The sequence below is a fragment of the Pan paniscus genome, chromosome 1 (assembly GCF_029289425.2).
Source record: "Pan paniscus chromosome 1, NHGRI_mPanPan1-v2.0_pri, whole genome shotgun sequence".
Taxonomy (NCBI): domain Eukaryota; kingdom Metazoa; phylum Chordata; class Mammalia; order Primates; family Hominidae; genus Pan; species Pan paniscus.
This window is the reverse complement of record NC_073249.2, coordinates 124,082,982-124,110,236: the sequence shown is the minus strand read 5'-3', so window position 1 is coordinate 124,110,236 and position 27,255 is coordinate 124,082,982. Positions and strand designations below refer to the sequence as shown.

The following is a 27,255-nucleotide window of genomic DNA, read 5'->3' as shown; positions in this document are numbered from 1 at the left end:
AGTTATGACATTCTGGAGGTGAAGAGGTTAAAGTCATGACAAAATCTGCTGAGAATATTTCTCTTCTCCCGCCAAAAAATTTCTAAAGAATTAATTCAATTGAGAATGCTTATGAATATATGAAATGATGAAAAGTCAGATTTACCAACTATGTTCCAGAGTCTCAGGATTTCAAATCTTTCTAAGAAAAGCTCCAAGGTGAGTTTGGCATAAATGCCACATTAGAGGGGACCAAACTCACTTACCGGGTTACCCTTAGGGCCATCATCACCTGGTGGCCCCTTGGCACCAGGAGGTCCAGCAGCTCCAGGTGGACCAGCTTCCCCTTTCTCTCCTCTTTCTCCTTTGGGACCCTAAACGATGTTAAAAAAAAAAAAAAAGAAGAAGGAAAGAAGAGTTATCTTACAAGTTTTGCATAAAAGTTTATTAACCTTGGCACACTGGGCCAGACAATATTTTTTTTTAGACGGAGTCTCACTTTGTCGCCAAGTTGGAGTGTAGTGGCACAATCTCAGCTCACTGCAACCTCTGCCTCCCAGGTTCAAGCGATTCTCCTGCCTCAGCCTCCCAAGTAGCTGGGACTACAGGCACACGCCACCAGGCCCAGCTAATTTTTGTACTTTTTAGTAGAGACGGGGTTTTACCACGTTGGGCCGGACAATTTTTGCTGTAGGGAGCTGTTCTCTGCCCTTTAAGAAGTCCAATGGTATCCCTGGCCTTTACTAACTGGATACCAACCCTCCACGTTTGAAGACCAAAAGTGTCTCCAGATATTGTCAAATATTTCCTGGTGGGCAAATTTAATCACGGTTTAAACTAATTAGAATAATATAGTCCTAAAACAATTGATACATGTTTATTTAAGGCAGCAGGACTTCTTTGTTTGTTCCTTTTATGGACAGTTCATCAAAGGGAATGTATACAGTAAACAGCCCATAGTTTTCATGTTCTAACTTCAGCAAATATGATATTTTTTCAATTTGTTTATGAATCCACATATGTAGAGATATCCAAAGTTATTAAACAAGGCTTTGTATTTGTGATTTTCCTTAATGAGTTGGGAAGGGAAAGTAAAATTCAAACCACAGCTAAGAGTTAAGTTACATGTTTGTAATGCTGTAAAAGAAATTCCCAAACCAATAATACACTATGTTAACAATAACACAGTACTTACGCCTACACCTGCTTCCCCAGGAGGCCCTGGGTTCCCTGCTTCTCCAGGTTCACCCTATATAGAGAAGATCAAATTAGTATTAGAATACAGAGATGATCTTTTACATTTGTAAAATTCAAATGTTATCATATCATTTTAGATTAGCCCCTTTTAAATATTATTTAAAAGGCATTGAAAAGCTTTAATAACAAAAATAAATTTTTCTATCAGTGACTCCAATGCTTTTATTTCTCAGGTGAGTAGACAGAAATATGCAGGCTTGATGCTGTAGTTGTCACTGGTTGGTTAATAGTTGGCATATTAATCCAGATTACCACAAAACCATCATAACAGATATATGCATGTTTCCTAAAATATTATGTATTTGCACTGTGTCAATATTCATATTACAATAAAGTTTATTGAGTGAACACTTTCAAATTGTTGTTTGCTAAAATGTAAATTTATTTATCTTAACTACAACAAATCAACAGATGACTTGCTGGTACATATGTTGATATTTTAGAGGATTTGTTTAGTAGGAATCTAAAGAACTTAGAGGAAAGACAATAATTATAATATATGTAAAGGTACTTAGACATTAATTAAAATTGCTCCATTTGAGTATACACATAAATGTGATAGCCTTTATTATCTCCCTGTTTAGATATGAATGGCTTTTTTTCTAGCCCAGTGGACTAATAAATCAATCTCTGTAACTAGTAGGGTTTAGCTATGAAAGTCTGTTGCTAATGCCCCACAATTCAAAATGCACAAAAATATAACATCTTGTTCAAGTAATCATTTAAGTAACACAGTACATTCATTTACCATGTTTCCACTCAAAATCAGTCACACTAGTGGTCTCAGCAATTGTGAGGTGGCAATTGTTCTTTTAAATTGAAAAAGAAGTGAGGCCTAAATTTCCCTTACTTTTTAACTCTAATATTTCCGATATTCCTGACACAAATCCACTGCTCTTAAATAAATGTGTCATATTCCATACAAACATAATTTCAGGGCAGAGACTATTTTGTGTACATAGTTTCTTACTCTGAGAATATACAAATATTTTAAATTCTTAAATTACCCACTTAATGGTGGAGACATCAAGTACTTTTCAAGAGTTTATTATAAGTAGTGTGATGTGTAAATTATTTCATCTCTCAAGATGAACAGCAAATACTTCCAGAATTTTTGCATAACTCTTACAAAAAAAATTGCATTTATATTATTTATAAAGAGAGGTATCATTCATCTATCTCAGTATAATGTAATGATATGTTAGTGATATTTCCAAGAGCTGATATTCATATCTTAAAAATGAAACAAGTAGTTTGGCATTGAAATCAATTGTAAAATGTCCATGTTAAAATATTTATTTAGAAATATGATAAGTCTATTGAGCATGTACATTGAACATGTCATTTTTCATATAATTAGAAAAAAAACCTAAAATTCACATGAAACCAAAAAAAGAGTCTTATTGCCAAAGCAATCTTAAGCAAAAAGAACAAAACTGGAGGCATCACACTATCTGACTTCAAATTCAACTACAAGGCTGTAGTAACTAAAAAAGCATATTTACAGCAAACTAATCTTTGACAAAGTTGACAAAAACAAAAAGGAAAAGATCCTCTTTTCAATAAATGGTGCTGAGAAATCTGATTTGCCTTAAGCAGAAGAATTAAACTAGACTCCTATCTCTTACCATATACAAAAATCAACTCAAGAAGGATTCAAGAATTTAAACATAAGACCTGAAACTATAAAAATACTAAAAGAAAACATAGGGAAAACTCTTCTGGACATTGGTCTAGGCAAATAATTCATGACTAAGACCTCAAAAGCACAGGCAAAAGAAACCCCCAATTAGACAAATGAGATTTAATTAAACTAAAAAGCTTCTGCACAGCAAAAGAAATAACCAAAATGTTTTCTTATGTACCACATTAATTCATGGTAACATCACAGAAAGTTAGAACTGCAGAAGAAATAGTTGAAATACTTCGTAGTAACCCTCTATATGTTTTATTGTTCTCTTTTCGTTCTTATCAACTATAAAGTTAAATTTATGGATATTGTGAAAAGATTATTTTCTTTTTATTAAATGAGTGAAATGATATGTAGTAAAAAGATAGGTTTAAATAATCTTAGAATTTATGTATGTGCTTTCTAATGATAAATGCTGAGGTGATAAAAAATTTAAAATATCTTCTGCTTCAAAAAAACTATGAGCTTTTTACTACAAAGTTTCTTCATTTTTAGAATAATATATTAATATTCATTTGTCCAAAATATATGAAAACTACCATTTAGTATGTTAGATCCAAGTGTGCACAATGTAAAATGACAATTAGTTAAAATGAAATGTAAAATTTATCTAAAATGTTTCATTTAAAAGGAAGGTGGGACAAAATCACAAATCAATAAATCATTGCAACAAGACTAATGTTATATAAATTAAGTCTATATTCCTAATACCACAATGCTACAAACTATTCATTCTGAAGAATAATAATTAATATAAGTTTTATGATAGAGCACTGATATATGAAGGAGATGTTAGATTATGAAGTCATCATTACTTATCGTGTAACTATTTACCTCATTATATAAAGCACTTGTTTAGGTACATATCTTTTCAGAAAGAACAACAAATTACTCTGTATGTACAAAGTTATAAAATATGTATAAACCTTAAGAAAATATCCTGACATATTTCCAAGTATTGACAAAATTAGTGAAGTGCTAAAGTTATTTATAGCAATTTTACAGTACATGAAGAACAGGTTAAATATATTTAGACAAAATGCAACGTGACTAAAAGATACTGGTTTTTTAATTCTTCATTGTCAGTGACTGGAAATAAATTTTCCAATATAGAAATGGGTATACATTCAGCCAGAATCAAAGCTGATGTTAGAAATTTGTAATCTATTAGAAATTATACTATCCTTGATTAAAAAAAACATCAACAACAACAAACAAACAAACAAACAAAAAAACGAAGGTTAGAATTCTGCTTCTATCATGCTGTCACATAAAAAAAATCAAAAGAAAGGAGCAAAATTAAAACTGTTTTTTAGTGTAACTCATTTTGACTGGGATTGATTCAAAATGATTCAGATTGACTGAATTATTCTCATAAGAGTCAAAGTTGGCAAAGTGTTACTATAATATACATAGGCTTTAAATTAAATGGAAACAATGTGGAAGGAAGTTTCTCAGAACTAAACATCTGGCATTCATGCCTATTTTCAAGAGTAGCACTGAAATAATGACAACTTTCCCTCTGCATTCAAACTTTTTAGGAAACAAGATAAGCCGATAAAAGCTAATAATCCTAGAGACTAGCTCCCACAACAATTGAGTCAGCATTAGAGCCAAAAGGAGATGATGCAAAGAGAAGAGGAAAAGGTGTGTGCCTTGGTGCCTTTTGTCTAACGTGATGATATCCTCAGAGACAAGTGCTCTCCCATAGGAGACTAAGCAAGATGAAAAATGTTTTCTAGGACAACTGAATGGAATGAAAAATGTGTTTTCAGTTTCAACACCAACTACTGGAACAGTTTCAACACACAACTTTAAATTTAAGAATATATTAAAGAAGGCAGTCAATCAAAGAATGCAGTAAGAATTATCTAATGAGTTAAAAATTATCTTAATCAAATAACGATTATAATCAAAATACTAGAATACAGGTGTCAAGCTGAAGTAGATATCAAAATATAATAACATAATCTAATCTTACTACATTTTTCTGAGAATTAAATGCTTTAATTAAAAGAAATAAATTTAAATATAATATAAAATACACAAAAAAACTTGAGACCAAGAAAGGAAATCATTTTTAAGAATAGAGTAAGTCTACACTGCAGATATCTTTTAACAAGTAGCATATTAAGGAATTTTTTAGTGTTTTCACTGCATAATATATGATGTTATAAATATAATTCTTCCCTTTCTGAAAATTGGTAGTTATTTTTTAAAGCAAGCAAATATCAATGATAATTTTCTTGAAAATTCTATTACGAAGTGAGCATGAATGCATAAATAAGAAATCAATGAATCATTTTGACATTTTTATAAAAGGAAGAGCAGACTTTTAAATGAAATCATGTTCACAAGAAAAAAAAAAAAGCTATTCTGATCCCAGATATTGTGGTTCATGCCAAATATTTTGACAAGTGACAAGGATAGGTCAGAGTATTAGTAATGAAAATAACCCTAGAAGAAAACCTAGGCATTACCATTCAGGACATAGGCGTGGGCAAGGACTTCATGTCCAAAACACCAAAAGCAATGGCAACAAAAGCCAAAATTGACAAATGGGATCTAATTAAACTAAACAGCTTCTGCACAGCAAAAGAAACTACCATCAGAGTGAATAGGCAACCTACAACATGGGAGAAAATTTTCGCAACCTACTCATCTGACAAAGGGCTAATATCCAGAATCTACAATGAACTCAAACAAATTTACAAGAAAAAAACAAACAACCCCATCAAAAAGTGGGCGAAGGACATGAACAGGCACTTCTCAAAAGAAGACATCTATGCAGCCAAAAAACACATGAAAAAATGCTCATCATCACTGGCCATCAGAGAAATGCAAATCAAAACCACAATGAGATATCATCTCACACCAGTTAGAATGGCAATCATTAAAAAGTCAGGAAACAACAGGTGCTGGAGAGGATGTGGAGAAATAGGAACACTTTTACACTGTTGGTGGGACTGTAAACTAGTTCAACCATTGTGGAAGTCAGTGTGGCGATTCCTCAGGGATCTAGAACTAGAAATACCATTTGACCCAGCCATCCCATTACTGAGTATATACCCAAATGACTATAAATCATGCTGCTATAAAGACACATGCACACGTATGTTTATTGCGGCATTATTCACAATAGCAAAGACTTGGAACCAACCCAAATGTCCAACAATGATAGACTGGATTAAGAAAATGTGGCACATATACACCATGGAATACTATGCAGCCATAAAAAATGATGAGTTCATATCCTTTGTAGGGACATGGATGAAATTGGAAACCATCATTCTCAGTAAACTATCGCAAGAACAAAAAACCAAACACCGCATATTCTCACTCATAGGTGGGAATTGAACAATGAGATCACATGGACACAGGAAGGGGAATATCATACTCTGGGGACTGTGGTGGGGAGGGGGGAGGGGGGAGGGATAGCATTGGGAGATATACCTAATGCTAGATGACGAGTTAGTGGGTGCTGTGCACCAGCATGACACATGTATACATATGTAACTAACCTGCACAATGTGCACATGTACCCTAAAACTTAAAGTATAATAAAAAAAAATTAAAAAAAAAAGAAAATATAACTCAAAATATAACAAAATGAATGATTCATTCCTTTGTGGCTTGCAGGATTCCTTTTTCCCTTTAAGTCAGTTACATCAACCAATCTCTTCTATTTTGAGTACTATTACTAGACATTCATGGACTGCAGTGTATCCTAGCTTAGTTACTTTCTAAGGAAAATCTTTGATGAAATTACAGGAATCCTCTAGGGCTCAGCTTTCTCAGCTTATAAATGTGGATATTAACGACACCGTAATTGTGAGGTTCCTGCTTAAAGAAAATAATACCTGCACTCATTCAATAAAATAATTGGCAACCAAAACATAATATTGCAAAATCATTTCAACTTTAATTTTTGCAACTACTAGATGACATGTGAATCATATAACTATGTAAAAGGCTTAGAAACACACATACTAGAAGCACTTAAACTACTACCCAATATTATTACAGTTCTTAATTCATGCAGTTTCAAACTGTGTGTCACTAACATATTTACCTTTTCTCCAACACCACCAACTGAACCAACAGACCCTGGGGGTCCTTGTGGTCCCTGCAGTGTAGAAAAAGGAATGTAATTATCCATATTCTTATTAAAATAATGCATTCGTAAACATATGTCTAGTTGTTCTCAAAGAAGAGAAATAGATGCATGAGTATTCTTAGTCATTTAAAGAATGAGACTAAATGATGCTTAATAGAATTGTCAAATGTGTTGGAAAGCAAATAATTGAATATATTACACTGATTTTCAAATTCACTATAATTTTGAAGATAAAGCAGGAGACTTTCAAGCTCTGGTTGATTCCTGAAACATAATTTCAATCTCTTTGCCAATAGAATAGTCAGATTGGTTTTAGGCGGTGATTTTGTAGTGAATCAAAATTATGACCCTGGTTAAGAATTACATAATCTAGGCAAGAAACAAACCCCTTATAACATCTTTTAGCTTTTAAATTACCTAAGAAGAATGAAAATCTAAAAACTCTTTTAATTCCTCTCTTTCTAGTCTATTTTTACTTAGTTCTGGCCTGCCAGAATTAAAGCAGATATTAAATAATGAAGAAAATGAAGACCAGAGACATGAAGGAAACATAGACTTCTTCATTGTGAAAAGTTGGCCAGAAGGAAAAATATCATCAAAGCCATGGATCCATTAATGGTAACAGTAAGATAAATATGGCATTATATTTCAAAATCTTATAACATTAAAATAATTTTTAAGCTTGGAGAATATCATCTTTATACAATTAAGAGAAAACATTTTACATGATAAAGGCTGCACCTATCACGCACATATTGCTGTAACATTATATAGTCTGAAAATACAAAATGCAAAGCTTTTACATGAAAGCCACTGTTAACAAATGCATAAGAGTTATCATATGCAAGGCACAGTCTAAGTATGTTGGTTTGAACAATGTAGTAATTTTAATATATACAACATTATAACATTTCTCAGTCACCAGTAAATATCTATTGAATGGAAAATGTGTACCTTTGTTACATTTTCCATGATTTGTTCACTATAAATTCCATTTATTTCATTGTATAATAAAGTGGAGTGAACAGGTGACCCTTGAGTTCTTAACCACTTAATATTAAACAATAGTTTAATATTGTTATAACTCACAAAGAGCATCTGCCATAAAATAACAATACCTATATAACTTCAAAATAATTAACATATATTTCAGAGTTCTTACATCAGCTCCATTGGGACCTTGAGGGCCTCTTGGGCCTGGAGGACCAGGTGGCCCCTGTAAGAGAGAAATATTGAGGTTTACAAAGACCAAATTCAAATGTGTTTCCAACATTTTCATTTTATGACTGAAAAATCTAAAAGAAGTTTAAGCTTGCAAAAACTATAGTTAGTGAAGCATATCAGGGTTATAAGTCATCCTTCATGGATACAACATCATGTTAGCAAATGAGCCTTTACACATAGCTATGAGGAAATTAGGATTTCAAGATAAACAATTTGATTAGAAAATGGGCCAAGAAAGCCTATTGCTACTGTCTGGTATAATGTGTTCACAATATAACTAGATATATTTCATGCTAGAATATGTTACAACATAAAGAGAATGTAAAGTTGGAAAAATAAATGGTGCTTGAATAGATTTAGAATTCATTAACTCAATAGAAGTATTTTTTGTTGATAGGTATTTTTAGCTTTTTCTATGTCAACTCTTAGGTTCTATATGCTAGAATTAGAAATAAGAATAATTATTTAATTTCATCATAAAACAAAGATTTTCTCTCCTGACAGTGCAGTAAAATTAACTTGGAAAACTTTTTATAAAATACTGATTCCAGAAACTCCTATCTCAAAGTTGTGATTAAAATAGTCTACAGCGAATTTGTTTTTCACTGTACATTAGTACATTTCACTGGACATTAGTATTTTTAAAAGATCTCAGTTTATTCTAATGCCATGGTTGAAAAGCTTTTCTGTTATTATCTACTACCGTGTAATCAGGAAGAATATATCAATGATTCATGGAACGATGGTAACCATATCTGGAAAGGAACTTGCTATGTATCTGTTACTGCTTGGAAGTATTAACCAGTTATTTGAATCAGAAAAGTGGTTTTTTTTTTGAGACGGAGTCTTGCTCTGTCGCCCAGGCTGGAGTGCAGTGGCGCGATCTCGGCTCACTGCAAGCTCCGCCTCCTGGGTTCACGCCATTCTCCTGTCTCAGCCTCCCGAGTAGCTGGGACTACAGGCACACGCCACCATGCCCGGCTAATTTTGTTTTGTATTTTTAGTAGAGACGGGGTTTCACCGTGTTAGCCAGGATGGTCTCGATCTCCTGACATCGTGATCCGCCCGCCTCAGCCTCCCAAAGTGCTGGGATTACAGGCGTGAGCCACCGCGCCCGGCCAGCAAAGTTTTTTATGCATTTCTTATATCTAGGTTTATTAATGATGATACGGATCATTTCAAAGAATATAATAGATTTGAGTGTAATTCCTAAGGAGAATAAAACCTAACAGACAAGTGTTAAAATTTCAAAATGTGTATTTTGAAGGAAGTGAAAATTGGGGGCAATGTTGAAGGAAAGGGCCACTTAAGACATGCAGTCATCACATTTCATTATGGATTTCAATGACCTTTGCTAATTATTTTCTTATCTAAGGTAGTGCTTCATAAACAATTATATGCATTTCAAATTTTCAGTTCAGGTCTTAGAGAGCCAGAATCAATAAATGCAAATAATTATAAGTCATAGCATTCTAATTAAGACAGAATTATTAAATTAAGAATTTGTTTCAAAGTAGTTAATTTTTGATTCTGTATAAATTGCTAATTATCTAAATCTTGAGTCAATATTACCTATTCTCTACCTGCTCCAAATCAAAATCCAGAGCTAAAGACTAATATATAACTAAATCATGTCAGTTGCTTATATACACCTCAATAATATATACATAGTAATGAAAGAACACATAATACTTTACAAACCAGTGACTGCCATGCATATGACACATACCCATCAAACACCAAAAATAAAAACTTACCATGGGACCAACATCCCCATTTTCACCTTTTTCACCAGGTGGGCCTGGCAGACCCTAAGAAAATATAATAGAAAAATAATAAAAGTCACTCATGTCTTTAAAAAAAAAGTTTGGTCAATTTCTAAGATAAAATCAAGTATAAAGTTCAATAAGAACATGGAAATTAAGATTCAGATACTAACATTTGTTAAAATACCTACTATGCAAATGTTGACCACATGTGATAAAATCTTACACCTACATTTACAAATAAAATTTATGTTTTGTATAATATTATATTGTTTATTTTTAGTTATAATAACTAAATATTAATTTGATCTGGGAATTTATGAACACCCAACCATTTGCTCAGTCCTGTACAAATAATATATAGAACTTCCCTGGTACAGATTTCTGGAATCTTTTGACCCAAAATATTTTAGTATATGAGGTTTTTATAGTTAGGTACCAGTCTGGTAAAATAAATATTCCAATACATTTCAAAGGTTATAAATATCTTCTGAATTTTTGACCTGTTAATTCAATTTCTGAATCTTACAAATCAATGAGCCCATGAAACCTACTATATTATACTTTGAAAAATTCTTTCAGGCCGGGCGCAGTGGCTCACGGCTGTAATCCCAGCACTTTGGGAGGCTGAGGCGGGCGGATCACGAGGTCAGGAGATCGAGACCATCCTGGCTAACACCGGTGAAACCCCGTCTCTACTAAAAATACAAAAAAAAAAAAAATTAGCCGGGCGTGGTGGCAGGCGACTGTAGTCACAGCTACTCGGGAGGCTGAGGCAGGAGAATGGTGTGAACTCCGGAGGTGGAGCTTGCAGTGAACCAAGATCGTGCCACTGCACTCCAACCTGGGTGACAGAGCAAGACTCCGTCTCCAAAAAACAAAAAAATTCTTTCAAATCTATTTCCATTGTATTCAATTGCACTGTAACTGCTATTTAGGAAAAGCTCTGTGTTACAGTATAAAGGAAGACAGAAAGATTGCACTCAAATTTCATCTGTCTATGTCTTCACCGAAAAATTATTTTAGTTCTTGACTACTTATTTAATCTTCCCAAAAATTATTCCATGAAGATTATTATTTCCTCTTTCATGTCACAACAATACTTTGTACATACTTCAATTGTACATTTATAAATTTTCTTATGTCACTTTTGTGTATATTTACAGTCATGAACTACTCTGGGGCATGCATTCATCAGTGATCTTTTAGGTGTTAACTGTTTAGGAACTAGCAGAGGAGCAATCAAAAATTAAAATGTTTGTTGAATGAATGAACTCTAAGAAAATAAACTAATAAGGATAGCTACATTCAATAAAATGTTTCTTGCTAACAGTAGCTATGATACTGAAAATCCTGTCAGTCCAAAAGTTTAATCTTAGAAAAAAGAACTAAAGAAATTCAGTTACATAAAGTAGTGGAATGTTATGTGACTATTAATGTGATACTAATACTCTAAACATGAATAATATATACAACAAATAAAAAATACAAATGAATATGCATAAGTTTAACTGTAAAATATGTAGGTAGAATAGGTATGCTAATTATCAGACAAATAGCAAACATAGTAATCATTTCTAATATTGTAGGATTATGGATTTTTTTCATTTTTTCGTGTTTTTAGTGTATAATTATTTATATATTAATACATCTTATATATGCTATACATAATTAATTTTTAATGTTTGCATAATATTTTAGATGTAATCTATTTTAGACATAAAAATACAATGTAAAAGCTCTAAATAACTGCTAGTACTTTCGTGACATTACTGACTTCTTGACACTGCATTGTAATTGCTGAATATTATTTGACTGTGAGCCACTGTGAAAAATGTATTTTACTTAATGCTCCCTAACCATGCGCATGTAAAGTAGCTGAAACATGAGTTTCAAAAAAGCAGTACTTAGCCTTTTGCATAGATGATAGCTTTTGATATTTTCATTCTATTTTACCTTATCCTGTTCTATTTCATTTTTTCAATGCTGGTAATGATCCACAAAATTTTTTTTATAACCTACTATATCCACATGACTTTCAGTTTGTAAAGAAGGAACTTTACTGAATATATTTATATATTTGTTTAATTGTGGCATATATTCATTTTTATGAGGAAATCTTAGTTACTAATTTGTAACAAAAAATATGTACCAGAATTTCATTTTTTTCTCAAATGTCAGTAAGATGTCTAAGAAAAGAGACTGCTATATATACTTCCCAAACTGTTACCATCATCTGATGACTGTTTCTAGAATTATAAGTGAAGTTTCTGGAAGAAAAAGACAGGTAGTATTTCTCAGATCTTATGGACCTAAAAATTACTTGTAGGTGACTGCAAAAAATTTTAGGTTCTAAATCAGTCAATTTCAGAAATTCAAAATCTGAATTTGATGAAACACATAAACTTAAATTCTTAAACATGCATGTATATTTTAACACAGTTTAAATAAATATTTCACTTTAACACCATTTTCTTAAATAGCATACACTGCAACTTAAACATAATTAAGTTTCCAAAAACACCATAAATTTAAAATTACATTCCTTATTTTTTGTCCAGGTTTTCACACCCTTTTAGGATAGAGTGCATCTAATTTAGTATCCCCAAATTAAAAGGTATGTCAATATTAATTCACAGTTTTTTTATTACAAACCCAGTTGTGTATTTTCATCTTTTTAATGCATATAATTATTCCAATTAGTTCAATAAAAATATCCCGATAGAAAAAAATTTATTTATTTTTAATTCAGTTAGATCATAGTTTGTATTGATTAAGACAAAAAATTATTATTATTACAATTAGTGGAGACACAATGAGTCAAAATCTCTTGTTGCATGGAACTAAACACTCTGAAAAGCACTCTAGGGTTAATCCGTTCTCATGAAATGTCCTACCTTTCTCCGAAGAGGTAATTTATGCATGGAGAGATTCTGTTTTAAGGTCTGTCAATTTAAAATCATTGCCACTTAAATGATGAGTTGAAAAATGAAGTTAGGCCAAGAATGCACACTCTCTCTCACTCCATATATGTGTGTGTGTGTATATCCTTCATATGCAGATGACAGTAAACATCAAATTGAAAAATCAAGACATGTAACCTGAATATTAGATTATTTTATTTATGTCTATTATAATTGCTAATATCTATTCTGCCATGAAGACTCAATTAAAGGAGGCAGATGCAATTGTGAACATGTTAATTACATTAGCATCATTCAGTTTCCTGATTTACAGAAGTAGCTGTGGGAAAATGCAATCACTTTTTTTAATGAATTGATTTCTTGAGTCACCCTCATCAAAGAGCACATTTCTTACTTCGTGGAAATGAAGATGATGTTTATTGAATATTTTATAAATATAATCTACAAGACACCTACTTTAATCATGAGAACTGTTTCTGAATTACACTTTTATAGGATTCAGAGTAGTCAAATAAAAAAAGAAAATGAATATTAATGTACCCATTGACAATCTAATTTTAATGCCTTGTTTTCAAATATGTATGCTTCTCACACATATTGATATGTGGTACTTATGACTGTTTATGTATAATTGTCTAACAAGTATAACCTAAACATGACAAATATGAAAGTGAAGTTTTTGCACTCTCCAAGTTTAAAAAGAATTATTTTGACCTTAAAATGAGATAAATAAAAAATCTTGTTATCTGATAAACATTTATTAAGTGTTTTAACAGTAATAATTCATTATATTGTGTTCATGATGCAATTTGTGTAATTATGCACATAAGCTATTTAATATCAAAACAGTAATTTTATAATCATATTTATAAAAATAAAGATACAAATTTTTTATATAAATTCAATTTACATAGGCTTTTCTACAAGTTCACAAATTTCTAGGTTCAGTGAACTAGATGACTTAATTTACCATTTCTAATACAAATAATATACCATAAGTTACCCTCATGTGGGACCTCAATATCATTTAAGACAAAATGCTATAATCTTTCCGTGGATCACTAGGAAGAGACAGAATAAGCAAGTGGAAGAAAAAAGCTCAACGTTTCCAAGGTTTGTAGGAAGCAGTGAACATCAAGTGGAAGGTAAAAAAACAACCCAGAATACGGCCAGGCGCAGTGGCTCACGCCTGTAATCCCAGCACTTTGGGAGGCTGAGGTGGGCAGATGACGAGGTCAGGAGATCGAGACCATCCTGGCTAACACGGTGAAACCCCGTCTCCGGAGAATGGCATGAACCTGGGAAGCGGAGCTTGCAGTGAGCGAGAGCATGCCACTGCACTCCAGCCTGGGTGACAACGTAAGACTCCGTCTCAAAAAAACAAAAAAAAACAAAAACCCAGAATAGAAGGTATCTGTTCTGGAACATGTTGTTTAAGAGTCCAATTTTAAGATATATTTGAACAGAGGCTGTAGTGTTCTACAATTTAATATTTATTTTCCTGGATATGTTTCATAAAATTCAAATTACAATTTTAAAATGATAATAATCGATCTTAAATGATCGACTGTTAATTTATTTTACCTATTAGTTGTTTAACATGTGCTGTTGGCAGTTGCTTTTGGCAGGATCCCATTTCTCAAAATGCTTTCAATTTTTTTAGCCATCTTGAAAGTAAAGAGTCATAGGTCGAGTTTCTCCAGGGAAAGGAAGCGAAAGTGTCTCCAGATCCGCCCCTGTCTGCCTGGGACTTCGTGTTCCTCCTATTGCTATCAATCTGAAGTACTAACTTATCTTGTTATGAGTCCTATGAAAGGACCCTTCTAATATCTTACTTCTTTAAAATTATACTTTAAGTTTTAGGGTACATGTGCACATTGTGCAGGTTAGTTACATATGTATACATGTGCCATGCTGGTGTGCTGCACCCACTAACTCCTCATCTAGCATTAGGTATATCTCCCAATGCTATCCCTCCCCCCTCCCCCCACCCCACCACAGTCCCCAGAGTGTGATATTCCCCTTCCTGTGTCCATGTGATCTCATTGTTCAATTCCCACCTATGAGTGAGAATATGCGGTGTTTGGTTTTTTGTTCTTGCGATAGTTTACTGAGAATGATGATTTCCAATTTCATCCATGTCCCTACAAAGGACATGAACTCATCATTTTTTATGGCTGCATAGTATTCCATGGTGTATATGTGCCACATTTTATTAATCTAGTCTATCATTGTTGGACATTTGGGTTGGTTCCAAGTCTTTGCTGTTGTCAATAGTGCTACAATAAACATACGTGTGCATGTACAGCAGCATGATATATAATCCTTTGCATATATACCCAGTAATGGGATGGCTGGGTCAAATGGTATTTCTTGTTCTAGATCCCTGAGGAATCGCCACACTGACTTCCACAATGGTTGAACTAGTTTACAGTCCCACCAACAGTGTAAAAGTGTTCCTATTTCTCCACATCCTCTCCAGCACCTGTTGTTTCCTGACTTTTTAATGACTGCCATTCTAACTGGTGTGAGATGGTGTCTCATTGTGGTTTTGATTTGCATTTCTCTGATGGCCAGTGATGATGAGCATTTTTTCATGTGTTTTTTGGCTGCATAGATGTCTTCTTTTGAGAAGTGTCTGTTCATGTCCTTCGCCCACTTTTTGATGGGGTTGTTTGTTTTTTTCTTGTAAATTTGTTTGACTTCATTGTAGATTCTGGATATTAGCCCTTTGTCAGATGAGTAGGTGGTGAAAATTTTCTCCCATTTTGTAGGTTGCCTGTTCACTCTGATGGTAGTTTCTTTTGCTGTGCAGAAGCTGTTTAGTTTAATTAGATCCCATTTGTCAATTTTGGCTTCTGTTGCCATTGCTTTTGGTGTTTTAGACATGAAGTCCTTGCCCATGCCTATGTCCTGAATGGTAATGCCTAGGTTTTCTTCTAGGGTTTTTATGGTTTTAGGTCTAACGTTTAAGTCTTTAATCCATCTTGAATTGATTTTTGTATAAGGTGTAAGGAAGGGATCCAGTTTCAGCTTTCTACATATGGCTAGCCAGTTCTCCCAGCACCATTTATTAAATAGGGCATCCTTTCCCCATTGCTTGTTTTTCTCAGGTTTGTCAAAGAACAGATAGTTGTAGATATGCGGCATTATTTCTGAGGGCTCTGTTCTGTTCCATTGATCTATATCTCTGTTTTGGTACCAGTACCATGCTGTTTTGGTTACTGTAGCCTTGTAGTATAGTTTGAAGTCAGGTAGTGTAATGCCTCCAGCTTTGCTTTTTTGGCTTAGGATTGACTTGGCGATGTGGGCTCTTTTTTGGTTCCATATGAACTTTAAAGTAGTTTTCTCCAATTCTGTGAAGAAAGGCATTGGTAGCTTGATGGGGATGGCATTGAATCTGTAAATTACCTTGGGCAGTATGGCCATTTTCACGATACTGATTCTTCCTACCCATGAGCATGGAATGTTCTTCCATTTGTTTGTATCCTCTTTTATTTCATTGAGCAGTGGTTTGTAGTTCTCCTTGAAGAGGTCCTTCACATCCCTTGTAAGTTGGATTCCTAGGTATTTTATTCTCTTTGAAGCAATTGTGAATGGGAGTTCACTCATGATTTGGCTCTCTGTTTGTCTGTTGTTGGTGTATAAGAATGCCTGTGATTTTAGTACATTGATTTTGTATCCTGAGACTTTGCTAAAGTTCCTTATCAGCTTAAGGAGATTTTGGGCTGAGACAATGGGGTTTTCTAGATATACAATCATGTCATCTGCAAACAGGGACAATTTGACTTCATCTTTTCCTAATTGAGTACCCTTTATTTCCTTCTCCTGCCTAATTGCCCTGGCCAGAACTTTCAACACTATGTTGAATAGGAGTGGTGAGAGAGGGCATCCCTGTCTTGTGCCCGTTTTCAAAGAGAATACTTCCAGTTTTTGCCCATTCAGTATGATATTGGCTGTGGGTTTGTCATAGATAGCTCTTATTATTTTGAAATACGTCCCATCAATACCTAATTTATTGAGAGTTTTTAGCATGAAGGGTTGTTGAATTTTGTCAAAGGCTTTTTCTGCATCTATTGAGATAATCATGTGGTTTTTGTCTTTGGCTCTGTTTATATGCTGGATTACATTTATTGATTTGTGTATATTGAACCAGCCTTGCATCCCAGGGGCGAAACCCACTTCATCATGGTGGATAAGCTTTTTGATGTGCTGCTGGATTCGGTTTGCCAGTATTTTATTGAGGATTTTTGCATCAATGTTCATCAAGGATATTGGTCTAAAATTCTCTTTTTTGGTTGTGTCTCTGCCTGGCTTTAGTATCAGAATGATGCTGGCCTCATAAAATGAGTTAGGGAGGATTCCCTCTTTTTCTGTTGATTGGAATAGTTTCAGAAGTAATGGTACCAGTTCCTCCTTGTGCCTCTGGTAGAATTCGGCTGTGAATCCATCTGGTCCTGGACTCTTTTTGGTTGGTAAGCTATTGATTATTGCCACAATTTCAGCTCCTGTTATTGGTCTATTAAGAGATTCAACTTCTTCCTGGTTTAGTCTTGGGAGAGTGTATGTGTCAAGGAATTTATCCATTTCTTCTAGATTTTCTAGTTTATTTCCGTAGAGGTGTTTGCAGTATTCTCTGATGGTAGTTTGTATTTCTGTGGGATCGGTGGTGGTATGCCCTTTATCATTCTTTATTGCATCTATTTGATTCTTCTCTTTTTTGTCTTTATTAGTCTTGCTAAGGGTCTATCAATTTTGTTGATCCTTTCAAAAAACCAGCTCCTGGATTCATTAATTTTTTGAAGGGTTTTTTGTGTCTCTATTTCCTTCAGTTCTGCTCTGATTTTAGTTATTTCTTGCCTTCTGCTAGCTTTTGGATGTGTTTGCTCTTGCTTTTCTAGTTCTTTTAATTGTGATGTTAGGGTGTCAATTTTGGATCTTTCCTGCTTTCTCTTGTGGGCATTTAGTGCTATAAATTTCCCTCTACCCACTGCTTTGAATGCGTCCCAGAGATTCTGGTATATTGTGTCTTTGTTCTCATTGGTTTCAAAGAACATCTTTATTTCTGCCTTCATTTCGTTATGTACCCAGTAGTCATTCAGGAGCAGGTTGTTCAGTTTCCATGTAGTTGAGCGGTCTTGAGTGAGATTCTTAATCCTGAGTTCTAGTTTGATTGCACTGTGGTCTGAGAGATAGTTTGTTATAATCTCTGTTCTTATACATTTGCTGAGGAGAGCTTTACTTCCAACTATGTGGTCAATTTTGGAATAGGTGTGTTGTGGTGCTGAAAAAAATGTATATTCTGTTGATTTGGGGTGGAGAGTTCTGTAGATGTCTATTAGGTCCACTTGGTGCAGAGCTGAGTTCAATTCCTGGGTATCCTTGTTGACTTTCTGTCTCGTTGATCTGTCTAATGTTGACAGTGGGGTGTTAAAGTCTCCCATTATTAATGTGTGGGAGTCTAAGTCTCTTTGTAGGTCACTCAGGACTTGCTTTATGAATCTTGGTGCTCCTGTATTGGGTGCATATATATTTAGGATAGTTAGCTCTTCTTGTTGAATTGATCCCTTTACCATTATGTAATGGCCTTCTTTGTCTCTTTTGATCTTTGTTGGTTTAAAGTCTGTTTTATCAGAGACTAGGATTGCAACCCCTGCCCTTTTTTGTTTTCCATTTGCTTGGTAGATCTTCCTCCATCCTTTTATTTTGAGCCTATGTGTGTCTCTGCATGTGAGATGGGTTTCCTGAATACAGCACACTGATGGGTCTTGACTCTTTATCCAATTTGCCAGTCTGTGTCTTTTAATTGGAGCATTTAGCCCATTTACATTTAAAGTTAATATTGTTATGTGTGAATTTGATCCTGTCATTACGATGTTAGCTGGTTATTTTGCTAGTTAGTTGATGCAGTTTCTTCCTAGTCTCGATGATCTTTACATTTTGGCATGTTTTTGCAGTGGCTGGTACCGGTTGTTCCTTTTCATGTTTAGCACTGCCTTCAGGAGCTCTTTTAGGGCAGGCCTGGTGGTGACAAAATCTTTCAGCATTTGCTTTTCTGTAAAGTATTTTATTTCTCCTTCACTTATGAAGCTTAGTTTGGCTGGATATGAAATTCTGGGTTGAAAATTCTTTTCTTTAAGAATGTTGAATATTGGCCCCCCCTCTCTTCTGGCTTGTAGGGTTTCTGCTGAGAGATCGGCTGTTAGTCTGATGGGCTTCCCTTTGAGGGTAACCCGACCTTTCTCTCTGGCTGCCCTTAACATTTTTTCCTTCATTTCAACTTTGGTGAATCTGACAATTATGTGTCTTGGAGTTGCTCTTCTCGAGGAGTATTTTTGTGGCATTCTCTGTATTTCCTGAATCTGAACATTGGCCTGCCTTGCTAGATTGGGGAAGTTCTCCTGGATAATATCCTGCAGAGTGTTTTCCAACTTGGTTCCATTCTCCCTATCACTTTCAGGTACACCAATCGGACGTAGATTTGGTCTTTTCACATAGTCCCATATTTCTTGGAGGCTTTGCTCATTTCTTTTTATTCTTTTTTCTCTAAACTTCCCTTCTCGCTTCATTTCATTCATTTCATCTTCCCTCGCTGATACCCTTTCTTCCAGTTGATCGCATCGGCTCCTGAGGCTTCTGCATTCTTCACGTAGTTCTCGAGCCTTGGTTTTCAGCTCCATCAGCTCCTTTAAGCACTTCCCTGTATTGGTTATTCTAGTTATACATTCTTCTAAATTTTTTCAAAGTTTTCAACTTCTTTGCCTTTGGTTTGAATGTCCTCCCGTAGCTCAGAGTAATTTGATCGTCTGAAGCCTTCTTCTCTCAGCTCATCAAAGTCATTCTCCATCCAGCTTTGTTCCATTGCTGGTGAGGAACTGCGTTCCTTTGGAGGAGGAGAGGCGCTCTGGTTTTTAGAGTTTCCAGTTTTTCTGTTCTGTTTTTCCCCCATCTTTGTGGTTTTATCTACTTTTGGTCTTTGATGATGGTGATGTACAGATGGGTTTTTGGTGTGGATGTCCTTTCTGTTTTTTAGTTTTCCTTCTAACAGACAGGACCCTCAGCTGCAGGTCTGTTGGAATACCCTGCCGTGTGAGGTGTCAGTGTGCCCCTGCTGGGGGGTGCCTCCCAGTTAGGCTGCTCGGGGGTCAGGGGTCAGGGACCCACTTGAGGAGGCAGCCTGCCTGTTCTCAGATCTCCAGCTGCGTGCTGGGAGAACCACTGCTCTCTTCAAAGCTTTCAGACAGGGACATTTAAGTCTGCAGAGGTTACTGTTGTCTTGTTTGTCTGTGCTCTGCCCCCCAGAGGTGGAGCCTACAGAGGCAGGCAGGCCTCCTTGAGCTGTGGTGAGCTCCACCCAGCTGGAGCTTCATGGCTGCTTTGTTTACCTAAGCAAGCCTGGGCAATGGCGGGCGCCCCTCCCCCAGCCTCGCTGCCGCCTTGCAGTTTGATCTCAGACTGCTGTGCTAGCAATCAGCGAGACTCCGTGGGCGTAGGACCCTCTGAGCCAGGTGCCGGATATAATCTCGTGGTGCGCCGTTTTTTAAGCCGGTTGGAAAAGTGCAGTATTCCGGTGGGAGTGACCCGATTTTCCAGGTGAGTCCGTCACCCCTTTTCTTTGACTCAGAAAGGGAACTCCCTGACCCCTTGTGCTTCCCAAGTGAGGCAATGCCTGGCCCTGCTTCGGCTCGCACACGGTGCGCGCACCCACTGACCTGCGCCCACTGTCTGGCCCTCCCTAGTGAGATGAACCCGGTACCTCAGATGGAAATGCAGAAATCACCCGTATTCTGCGTCGCTCACGCTGGGAGCTGTAGACCGGAGCTGTTCCTATTCGGCCATCTTGGCTCCTCCTATCTTACTTTTAAGTATCAGACTTAGGCAAGGTTGTAATTCATTTTCCAAACAAAATGGGAGTGAAGAAAGGAAGTGTAATAATTAAGGTGGGTTTAAAAATACTCCAGAATCAGGAGCGAGGGCTGATACATGTTCAGGAGAATTAATCATACATGATAAAATGATTTCAAGTTCAGCTGCTCATTTAAAAATAAAATGATCTTTATGGATAAACATTGTACCCAAGTTCTTATGTAGAAAAAAAGAAAAAAATACTTTGTTTTACATCCACCAGAAAACCTGGTGAGAAGTAGGTAGAAATGATGGAGTAAACAATGACAGGATCATCTTACCTGAAGACCTATTGGACCAGGAGGTCCAGGGAAGCCTCTGGCACCCTCATCACCTTTTTGCCCAAACATCCCCTGCTGTCCTCTAGGACCTGGTTCACCATCACCTCCCTAGAGAAGAGAAAGAAACATTATCACAAACTGGAAAAAATCATTACGATATGAGTCATTAAAAAATGTGGCCATTTCTAATTTAATCAAAGCAGATGTATTTAAGAATAACCAAGTAAAAAGTAGACTAAATGCCCATTATCTGCTCCAATATACTATTGTTTGTTTTGCTTATTTTCTTTGCTTCTGGATCATAACTGATTTTGATTTGATCCTGTATACCAAGTGAAGTAAAAGCTGTCTAATAACGGAAATAATTTTCTGAATTATTATCTATTAAGGAATTCTCAACAAATTATTACTTACTTTCAAATGAAGTTACAATATGTTTTGTTTCTAAGAATCAGCACGGCTAGCTATATTTGATAATTTAAATTTGATTTAATGTCAAACATACAAACAAAACTTATTACCCCACAAAATTGACTGGTTATGGGACAGTATACAAATTTAATCAGGGAGCTGTAAGGATTTAGATTTGCTGAACAATGTGGAATACTCACAGCAATTCCAGGGGCACCAACTGGTCCTTGAAGACCTGGGGGACCGGGAGGGCCCTGCAGTGAGATAAAAATAAGTAATTTTTAAAGTGAAGCCAGAAGAGCCTCAGCCATATGAAACAGAACATTTAGCCTACCAAGATCAAACACTTCTGCACTCCTTTGGGAAAAAAGAAGCATCACATAGAATTATTTTGCATTTACTGCAATCATTATTTATTTTACTCCTTGAGACTCAAGCTTTTACATTTGAAATCAATTTTAAGTTGACATTTGTTGAAAACACTCTCATTTGTAATGTTGTGAATCTTCAAGATAGATTTCTATGCTATCAGACATCAAGTTGTAAGATTCGCATTTGAAAATTTTCAAAGTATCAGATTTCTTTAATGAGATAAATATGATTAGGAAAGGGCCCATGAAAAAATTGTCTATATACTGTCTTCTGAGTGAATATCAGAATTCTGAGGGTTCTATACAGATAGAATGTAGTAATATATGAAAATTTGGAATTTTCACATATGCGTACACATATAAACTAATTGTTATATATTAAGTACACCAGGACCTCTTATTTTGAGCAATAGTTTTCAAAAGACATTATGAGTCTTACATGAATAGATATTTCTTCATTGTCTCATTTTCTTACATTAGTAACGGGTCAGGCAATATAAAAGGTTCAGGCATTAAAGAAATAAAACTGTCATTGAACTGTATTGTTCTGTATTGTAACTACTACTTGTGGGGGAACTGTTAAAGCAAGATTTTGAAAAGCTGGTTCATGGGCCATTGGGAGTTCTTGATATGCTTTTAGGATTCTTCTGCTAGTTCATAACTCTTCTCATAACAACAGTAAGGCATTTTTTGTCCTTTAACTATATAGACTTTTGCACTAATGATGTAAAATCCGTGGTGAATAAAGTTGCTGGTAACTTAGCGCTTATCATGTTGGTAGCTACCATTTGTAATAGCATTTATTGTATTTTACCACGATATACTTTCAATCAACACAAAAATGGCTGTTCCATCTAAGAATGTCATGGATGTAATTGTATTGATGAGGCTTTGAAAGTTATTAATATTATTAAATATTGACCTTGAATATGTGTCTTTTCATATTCATTTGACAAATTGAAGACATACATAAAGTATGTTTGCCTCATACTGAAGTACAGTGCTTGTCTCAAAAAAAAAAAGCCCTACAAACATTTGGATTATAGTTTGAAATGCTGGCTGAACTTTTACATGGAACACTAACTTTTAAATGGAACGCTATTTTTACTTGAAAGAGCGGCTGACAGAAAAACTATGATTTTTTAGTTATAAATAATAAATGTGATTATAAATAATCGGTTATAAATAATAACTGTGATTATAAATAATAAGTATGATTTTGGCAGATGTTATTCAATATAAAGGAAGCCTTGGATTTCAAAGAAAACAACTGACAGTATTTACTGTCAATAACGTTCAAACTTTAAAGCAAAAATTAGAATTTTGGAAATGTCTTATCTGCCATTGCAGGCTTTATATCTTCCCAATCTGAAAGTATTTTCCTATGATATTAATATTGCATAAAGAATTGTGTCAACACTTTGAGGACCTTACCCAGGAAATCAATAATTTCCAAATTATCAATGAAGGATGTTACAAAATTATGTATGAAACATAGTCATCAACGTGCAAGATAGAGCAGTGGAATATAATGTAATAGCACAAAAAGCTCACTGTTTTTGTTTCAAATTCTGTTGTGCAATTGACCCTTAAGAAAAACTACCACTTATAAAATTTCTATGTAAAATCAAAGAATATTCAAAATTATCTGAAAAGGTACTGAAAATGCTCCTCCCTTTTATAACTACATAATTTATGTGAGCCTAGATTTTCTTCATGCTTTCAACCAAAAAAACATGTCACCACAGGCTGAACTAGATATGAGAATATAGCTTCTTCTATTAAGCTAGACAAAACAAATGTAACAATGCTACTCTTGGGACTATATATTTTTATTTGCAAAAATATAGCTAGTTTTTATTAAAAGTGCTTTGGGCTTATTATTCTTAATTATAAATAAATCAATACATAAATATTTTAAATATATCAGCTTTCATTCATATGATAGTAACCCACATAGACAAAAGCTTTTTGGGCTCCTAAAAACCTTTCCGAGTATGCAAGGGTCCTAAGGCAAAAATATTTGAGATTTGCTGGCCCATATAATGGCCATGCAGTCATTTTAGCATTGCTTTTAAGGAGTAAATAAAACTTTTAAAAATGTGGCTTCTGTCGAGTGTATAAGGTAGTCTAATTAAATCAATAGTATTTATTTATAATTACGAAATCTAAATGGAATCTAAAGTAATTTACTGCTGTCGTCTGGATATGGTTTGTCCCCACTAAAACTCATGTTAAAATTTAATTCCCAGTGTTGGGGGTGGGGCCTAAATGGAGGTGTTTGGGTTCTTAAGGTGGATCCATCAGGAATAGCTGCATAGTGATTGAGTTCTTGCTCTGGGGAGATTGAATTGTTTCTTGAAGGAATGAATGAGTTCCCGTGAAAGAGGGTTGTTTTAAAGTCAGCACTCCTGTAGGGTTTGGTCCCTCTTTGTTCAGGCCCGGTTCCCCTTTGACCTTCTCTGTCATGTTTTGACACAGTACAAAAGCCCTCACCATAAGCCAAGCAGATGCCAGCCCCAGGCTTCTTTGTACAACCTGCTGAACTGTAAGCCAAGTAACCCTATTTTCCTTGTAAATTATCCAGCCTCGGGTATTCATTTATAGCAACACAAAACAGACTAAGGCAGATACCAAAATACATTTTGTAAATGTATAGTCAATACTAACTGCATCAAACATATGCAGCCGGTTTTCTGTACACAATTTCTTGTCATAATTTTACAGCATGGATCCGGAGTATCAGTGCTATCACCTGTTTGTTGGTGTTTTGTTTTACTGCATATAAAAATGAATTATGCATTAAATACTACAATTATTACTGCAAGCTTTTTCTCTTTTCATTCTAGAGTTTTCTTTTTAGTTAGAAAAATTCATCTCATAGGACTATGGTAACTCTTCAGTTTGGGATTCCATCAATTCTAATAAAAATCTTCTTTCAGTTATGTGTTAATGTAGGCAGTAAGTCCAACCCTAAAAGCATCAGACTGATGGATCACAAAATAGAACCAGACTGGTCTGTTAGAATCAAATTGCTGGGGATAATGTATAAACTTCCATACTAGGTGAAAAAAAAAACTTGAAGGACATATCTCTGTACTCCCCCAATTTATGTTTCTATCAGAGAGCAAATATATGAATACTTAAAGGGAAAAAAAAGTGAAAATAAAGAACTTAGAAAATAATGTCCACAGATATTCTTTAGAGAGTATAAATTAGTAAGGAAGTGCTGAAGCATGTGACAGTATCATCATCTAATATATTTCATTTAAGAAGTAGGAACATGTTTAAATACATAATTTAAAGAGAATATATACTGGTAGTGACCAAAGAAAAACATCATAAAGACAAGAGTGAACACACCATTTGAATGAACAACCAAAATTATATTGAAGTTTTATGATTTAAATGAAAAATTTTAAAATAAGTATTTATAACATATGGGAATGAGTGACCAATTTGTATACATGTAGAACATAGTAATACTGTTAATTTTGGTAAATATATGTATACAAAATTTCTCATAATCATACAAAAAAGACTATTTCATTATGTTACTCTTTCATGTGCTATAGCAGAGTTATAAATAATGGCCTTACAATCATCATACTTTACTTAATCACAGAAATAGAAAACTTCACAAATATATAAAATTATAGAATTATATAACTGCAGAGGTAATGTAGTATTGGTATTATAAGTATTGGCTAGGAAAGTAAGTAGTACTATATAAAAATATCAATGGTAAACAGTAAAAGTTGTTAAATAAATAATGTTCTCTCAATAAGAAGTAGGAAACTCACATTTTCTCCCTTGTCACCCTTGCTGCCTTTTTGTCCTGGCTCACCAATTTCACCCTGAAATTGAAAGATTTGACTTAGAGTTTATCTCTAACATGCTATTGCATTGTCTTAATTATCATCAAACGGTTAAATTTTACCTTTAATATAATTACATGCTAGTGTGTAATGTCACTGTTTAAAATGGAAAATCTTGGGTTCCCACTGCTTCTAGCTTTCTAATATTGACTAATATGTTAACAGACAAGTCTATTTAACTTCAAAGTATACTACAACTGAATTTATAATTCAAAAATCAATTTTGTCTCAAATATTACCTGTATAAACTGATAATGGAAATACACTGATATATAAAATCTATAATTACACATTAATCAAAAATTACTTTACCAGCTAGGTTCTGGGTCGTGCACCTGTAATCCCAGGTTTTGGGAGGTTGAGGTGAAAGGTTGGGCCCAGGAGTTTAAGATCAGCCTAGGAAGCATAGTGAGACCCTGTCCTACAAATAAATGTTTTAAAAAAGTTAGCTGCACATGGTGAGGCATGCTTGTAGTCTCAGCTACTTGGGAAGCTGAGGTGGGAGGATCGCTCAAGTCCAGGAGTTTGAGGCTGCAGTGAGCCCTGTTGCACCACTGCACTCCAGCCTGGGCGACAAAGCAAGACTCTATCTCTCAAAAAAGTAACAAATAAAAATAAAAACAAAATAACGGAAAAAATTCTTTTCTGCTAATTTTACAAATGCTAAAATGATGCACATTATCAGAGTGCTGGTTTAAAATTTTTTAAATAATATTTTATAATGATATATTCAATTGAAACATTTAACACACAGCCATACATTTGGAATTAGGAGCTTAGAGTCTGTACTCACATGTTGGTAAATGATAACAGGATTATGAAGTAAATATGTAGCTCATTCTTAAGTCTTATTGTACAATATCCAAGACATGAGGACTAACCATATACATGTAATTAATTTTTTTATTTTATATTCATTTCAGAAGGATATTCTTAAAAATAAATAAATTTTGGCATCTACTAGTTTTTCTCACTACCACTGTTCTTTTAATTGAGTTTTCTGTTTATGTATCACATACTATTTTATGGAACAGATACTAATTCTGAACCTCTTAAATAAAACTTTTGAGCATATGAAAATGTGTGTGAAACTTTGAAAAAGGTAACCTTTCACCTGGCGCCTAATCATAAAGATTAGAATTATCTAGAATTCTTGACAAAAATTAAGCTTTTTCACAGGATCTACTAACACGAATAATGAATACCAACCTTGTCTCCGTCTTCCCCAGGGGAGCCGGCAGGACCAGCTGGCCCTGGGAGACCAACAGGACCTTGAACTCCATCTCTCCCTGCAGGCCCTTGGGGACCTTTTTCTCCCTGTATTGAATATCCAAAGATCATTAATTTTACAGTTTTGAAGTGCAGCTACAAGAGTAATAATCTAGCTTCTATATTTGACAAGGATATTGTTTAATGTTTTTTAGAAAAACATTTTAAAGAATAAATGATACA

The 27,255-nt window shown here is 34.6% G+C and overlaps 1 protein-coding gene across 3 annotated transcripts in view; it reads right to left on the bottom strand.

Annotated features, from left to right (window-relative positions):
* COL11A1 (collagen type XI alpha 1 chain) overlaps window positions 1-27,255 on the bottom strand; it is a 233,700-nt gene that overhangs the window by 38,296 nt on the left and 168,149 nt on the right. For all 3 annotated transcript variants that reach the window (XR_008626073.2, XM_034932204.3, XM_003808494.7), the window contains exons 43-51: window positions 27,013-27,120; window positions 25,729-25,782; window positions 21,755-21,808; window positions 21,144-21,251; window positions 10,025-10,078; window positions 8,206-8,259; window positions 6,999-7,052; window positions 1,175-1,228; window positions 246-353 (exon numbers count right to left, since the gene is read on the bottom strand). Coding sequence is in view for 2 of the 3 variants with exons in the window: in XM_034932204.3 (XP_034788095.3) it covers window positions 246-353; window positions 1,175-1,228; window positions 6,999-7,052; window positions 8,206-8,259; window positions 10,025-10,078; window positions 21,144-21,251; window positions 21,755-21,808; window positions 25,729-25,782; window positions 27,013-27,120 (648 nt within the window). In the remaining variant the exon portion in view is untranslated. The remainder of the gene's footprint in view (window positions 1-245; window positions 354-1,174; window positions 1,229-6,998; window positions 7,053-8,205; window positions 8,260-10,024; window positions 10,079-21,143; window positions 21,252-21,754; window positions 21,809-25,728; window positions 25,783-27,012; window positions 27,121-27,255) is intronic.